Source organism: Colletes latitarsis, chromosome 2 (genome assembly GCF_051014445.1).
Source record: "Colletes latitarsis isolate SP2378_abdomen chromosome 2, iyColLati1, whole genome shotgun sequence".
In the NCBI taxonomy this organism is placed as follows: Eukaryota; Metazoa; Arthropoda; class Insecta; order Hymenoptera; family Colletidae; genus Colletes; species Colletes latitarsis.
Window position 1 is genome coordinate 29,239,793 of NC_135135.1, and position 5,686 is coordinate 29,245,478.

A 5,686-nucleotide genomic window follows, 5' to 3' on the forward strand; every position below is an offset into this window, starting at 1 on the left:
ATACTAATTTCCCACCAAGCGACAATCCAAATTATTATTTCCCAATTACTGTAATACTTTGGAAATTGGCTATCCCCATTACTTCTTCGAACTGGCTTCCTGATTATCCCAGCGGCCAAGTATGATCATGTTTTTAAATCTATCGTGAGATATGTGCCATGCTATGCATCTCTAGCTTACTCGTAGTATTTCCTAGTAAATTTCCCTTCAACTTTGGACCAATTTCGGCCAATGTCCAAGGCATTACTGCACGTATCTTATAAAAAAAAACAAACGAGGAACGTTCGATGGAGGAGCACTGACCAAAGCGTAAATTGTTTCTGTTGCAGGTCCTCGCGGCGCCGTTGGCGGTTGCAGCACCCCCGGCAGTAGAGTGGATCCCTGGTGGAATCCTGGTTCCCTCTTCCCCTCGACCCCTGGGCCCCCAAGGATCGACGAGGGGGCACCGGATAACGGTAGCGGTGGTTTTCAGTTTTGTAGTCCACCGAATCGTAGCTTGAATAGCCCATCGCAGTCGTCGCATCAGCAACAGCACCACTCGAATCCACGGCATCAGTCACACCATCAGCAAAATCAGTCGCACGCGGCCAGACACGTTTGTCCGAACTACGGTATCGGTCCGATCTCGTCCTCTTCGTGCTCGTCGTCGAGCCTCGGTCACGCGGACACGGTAGCGCGAGGCGCTGATGCCGTAGGTTCGCCGACCAGCGCGTACGGCATCGCCTCGTCGTCGCCGGAGCCCTGTTCGGCGAGCAACCTGATACTATCCGCGTTGCTGACGACCACGTCCACCGCGGACAGCAACGGCCAGGGTACGCGAAACGCACCGCCGACGACCAGCCACGGGAACGCGTTAGCGTCGACGACCGCGACCTCCCTGGCCTCAGGTCACGCGCGCGGCCTAGGCGGCGGCGGCAGCTGCGCGACGTCGGCTGATTCCTTAAACGGAATCCTATCGTCTCTAAACGTGCGGATCAAGACGGAGGAATACTCGAAAATACGTACGGAGGAACGAAGAGCGACAAACGCTACACTATCGTCAGCGTCGTCGTCGCTATCTTCGTCCTCGACGTCCGCCTTCAACACGTCGCTGCTGAGCTCGTTGCTCTCCACTTCGCGGATCTCGACGGGTCCCTGCAGGGCCGACAACGACGAGGACCTACTCGCGCGGTCGTGCATCAAGCTCGAGTATCCGTCGCCGGACGCGCATCAGACACAGGAACAGGAGGAGCAGACCGTGGTGCGCAGCATCAAGGTCGAGTACCCGCTCAGCCAGTCCTCGCAGGACGTACTGGACGAGGAAGAGGAGCTAGCCGCCACGTCGCCCTACGACATAATCGCCGGGACTCCCAGCAGGTGTTTGCAGAAGCAGACCGGTTGCGGCAAGAGCCAGACGGGCTCGTTGGTGAAGGACGTCGTCGTGCCACCCTGTCAGACCGTCGTGTCGCCGACCTCGGACATCGTGATCGACATGAAGTACGAAAGCCAGTCAGGCCCTCCGACAGCGCCTCCGCATCTGACGTCTTCCGGGGTGGAACCGCCTCATAGCAGCCAAGGGACGGGGATCGTCGTCGGTGGATCGCCAGCCGAGGTAGTCGGCGTGGACAGTTTGCTCCTGTCGCCGTGGGGCGCCACGGGACCCGACTTCCTCGAGCCTCCCGACGTCAAGCAAACGGCAGCTGGTCTGCAGGATGCGTGGGACACTCTTTTGCTCGGCTCGTCGGTTGGCGTGACGTCCGCCCAGTCGCTGGCGGAGCTGAAGCCTCTGCCACCGTTCACAGGGTACACGGGACACCTGAGCATCAACGGGATACCCGGTCACCACTATCACACGATAGCCTCCTCCGCGCAGAGGCCCTCGCTACCCTCCTCATCCCCCACCTCCTCCTCGAATCAAGAGTATTACGAGTCGCCGGTGGTGTCCTCGAGCACGCCTTGCCCGCAGGGCAATCAAAAGCAGCAGCAACAGCAGCAACAACAGCAGCAACACCACCAACATCAGCAGCAGCAGCAGCAGCAACAGCAGCAACAACAGCAGCATCATCATCACCAACAGCAGCAGCTGCCGCAGTCGACGCAGCAGGTCGATTACGACATCGAAGATATCGCGGAGATCATCGGCTCGGCGATAGCCGACACTACGGTGCCTGGGGGTGGGAACGGGGCTGGTTCCGAGCACGATCCCGACGCGTCGCGCGATTGGATCGACATCGCCGAGTGGATCGACACCGCGTGCTCGCCGAAGGCACAGGAGACCACCTCGCCCAGCCCGTACTCCCAGATATACGCGACGGCGACGCCATCGTCGCAGGCGCAGCAGCACGGCTCGACCTTGCAGAGCTTACTGACGCACGGCTACGCGCCGTTGCTGAACGCCAGGTTGCAGTCGGCCAACGCTGGCTTACAGAACGCGTCCTGCGGCGAGACACCCTCCTCGACGAGCCCCTATCCGCCCGTCAGCCCGCCCGGCCGAGTCTCCACCTCCTGCAGCCCCGATCACCTGTTGCACTCGTCGTTCGCGGCACCCTCGCACCCCAGGAAGAGGTCACGACCGACCCCAGGCTCTCAGAATCCCTCGAAGAAGAGTCCGGGCACAGGCGCGACCGCGCTACCCTACGGAACGGAGTCAGGGCTAATAGGAGGCAAAGAGAAACCGGTGCACAGGTGTTCCATCTGCAACAGAGGGTTCCTGAACAAGAGCAACATCAAGGTGCACCTAAGGACCCACACCGGCGAGAAACCGTTCAGGTGCGAGGTGTGCGGCAAAGCGTTCAGACAGAAGGCCCATCTGATCAAACACCAGCAGATACACAAGAGGATCGGTAGGGATTAGATTCGCGGCGGTCCTTCCCTCTGTTCTGGGAGATTGTTTTGGATGTACCTATATTACCGTAAGTACCTATGACGACGTCGATCAGAAGCGAAGCCCCGATCGGGAGAGAATGGTCCACGGATCGTCGTTGTCCGCGAACCCGAAGATCGACGATCGATTCACGCGCGATGCTTCTGCGACGGGAGCTGAGGACGACGAATCTACACCCCCCACGGATCCGCGAATCAAATTAAACCGTCCCGAGAACGTACGGTCGCGCATAGTCCCAGGTGCAATACGTGGATAGGAGGATCGAGACTTTCGTTGATAGGTATGAAACCTTCTCCATGGGGGCTCGATCGGCGGTTCTTCTATGGGGCCATGGATGACGCGCGCAAACAATCGGGTGATGTGAGATGATCTCTCGTGCTGTGTTACGACGACGACTCGAAGCGAGCGAAAACCACTGTCGCACGGTGTGTATGTACATATACGTATCGATAACAGAGCACACGTACGCGGGTACGTGCGTATGTACAAGATGTATCCTAACGCGTGGGGATCGCTTCGGTAGTGGATCGAGGACCAGAAAATAACCAAAAAATATTCGTGTCCTGTTTGGCCTTCGTTGCGAGTTATAGTACCTTCGATAAATTAATTACATTAACCCTTTGAAGGGAACGCAAAAAACGATAGCTCTTCTTTTCTTATTGATATGCGAAAACAAGTAAAAATTGCAAAGACACGTGGAAAATTAAATTATTCGATCGACGTTTTAGCTATGTTTCCAGCCACGCTATGATTTAGCATCTTGGACGTATTGGATTCTTTAAATCGAGTTGTTAAAGCGATCCAACGCTAAAAGAGGTATGTCGAACCCAAGTTCCTTGGAAAAAGAAATTATTTATATATTCGCGAATTACTTATAAATTATTATAGTCGTATAATCCTTGTAAATTATTAGTTATTTATATATTTATGTACTATTTATACTCGTGGATACGTAATTAATGGTAGAGTTAAACAATAGTAATGGAATCTATACCACGTATGAAAATATGTTCAAATTTCGCAAAATTTCCAACCCAAGGTCTGGTAGTACAGAAACTTGAAAGACCAAAATTAACAAAATTATAGTAGCTTACTAATTTAAATTGTCACGCTAGGTTACGAAACGATTGATCGTTGAAAGATATTAAGTGTTAAATTAATTAAATTGTACGCAAAGTGGTCAGAAGGTTAAACGCGCAGGATAAATAAAATAAAACAAAAGTAAGTTAATCAAGTACGTATAGTTGAACTTGCATATCAATAAGAAATATTTACTTCTCATAATTATTCTGTGATATAGTATCAAAGTGCAACCAACTTTTAAATTATAAGTCACTGTTACTTTGAAACACAATTGACACGTATCAAACAGTTTATCAAATCAAATTACATCGATTTATAATTAAGAATTGTACAGCACTGACTATAACTCAAGGACAAGGTGAAAGAGAGATACGCGTTTGCAGGAACGTCGTCCACCATTTTAACGTCCTCGATTTACAAGCCGAGTCGGCTCCCAGGAGTTAAGATACACCCTGTATATCTACATATATATACGTAGAATGAAGCGAACGTTTAAGTTTAAAGAGATAAAAATGATGTTAAAAAGAAAGAGAGAGTATATATACATTTACATGTATACATAGTTAGGTGTAACATATATACGTAGAAGGAAGTGACGAAAACTACGCGAGGCGCGGCCACTCGCATGGCCGCGCTACGGATGTACCTAAGCTCTTCCAAATACGTTTTATTTTCAGTAGATTCTATCGCTTGTTCTCTTATTTATAACGCTTTTATATTATATATTTTCACGGTCTCATTGTCTGCAGTCCTTTACTGTTTCTTTGTTATTTATTTTCGTTCCCTCCTACCACCCCTCCCCCACCTTCTCCCTTCTTTGGTTAATCTTTGTAAGATAGTCGATCGTCCGTCACTTCTTATTTAAGTTTCTCGTCTTCACGCTCTTTAGCCTCCCGACAACCCGTCCCTGTTAGCTTTTTCCAATCTTGGCGCACCGTATGTGACACGTACGACGATAATTTTTTCGTCTGCCCATCGAAGGCCCGTTTACGGGTTCTTCTCGTCGAGGAGAAACTATCATCCGAACGACGAGACTCGAATTACGTACCTAATTTATCTTTGTTTTTCCGAATCGTCGTCGAGGACGCGTTACGAGCTGACGACGGATCGATCAACGAAGGATGATCGCCCCCCCCCCCCCCGCTTACGCCTGAAACAATCGCGTTACCATTCAGACGAATATTCAATTACCATTTTTTTAACGTGACAATCGAGATCCTGACATTAACTTATTCGATCGTCCTTCCTCGCTCGATCCACGGATTCACGTCGACGTTGGGCGTCCTCTGTTGCAATGGTGGCTGCGGAATTTGTAATTTGTATAAAGTCAGAAAATGTGGATTATTTAAAAACTGATGTTCGATTAAATGATTGTTACCGTAATACGAAGTTGTCGTACCGATTTTTCTTCGTTACATCCTTTTCCTTCCAAATTATTACTTTCCTGGAAATAATTAATTAAACCGTAAATGGAAGTTAATGTTTTTTCGTGAACCTGCACAGGGTTTCCTCTTTTTCAAAATTCATTTTCGTATAAAAACTTAGCTTCTAAATCAAACTTGAACCACAACATATCAGAATATACACTGAATTTACCATTTAAAATGAAAGTTAGTCACATTGGGAAAAAGTGCAATTACTTTTTTTAGTCGATCCGATAGTATTTCTAGGTAGTCTGTAATTGAATAATGTTTTTCATAGCTATTTTTCGATCGAGGCAGAACGCATCGACGCTCACGA

At 49.7% G+C, this 5,686-nt stretch overlaps 1 protein-coding gene across 1 annotated transcript; it reads left to right on the forward strand.

Annotated features, from left to right (window-relative positions):
• The first annotated feature begins 242 nt into the window (after window positions 1-242).
• Ich (zinc finger protein ichor) lies at window positions 243-5,242 on the forward strand. Its single transcript, XM_076783043.1, has one exon. It carries the CDS (start codon window positions 1,472-1,474, stop codon window positions 2,831-2,833), a length of 1,362 nt encoding a protein of 453 aa, XP_076639158.1. The 5' UTR covers window positions 243-1,471; the 3' UTR covers window positions 2,834-5,242.
• Window positions 5,243-5,686: the final 444 nt, after the last annotated feature.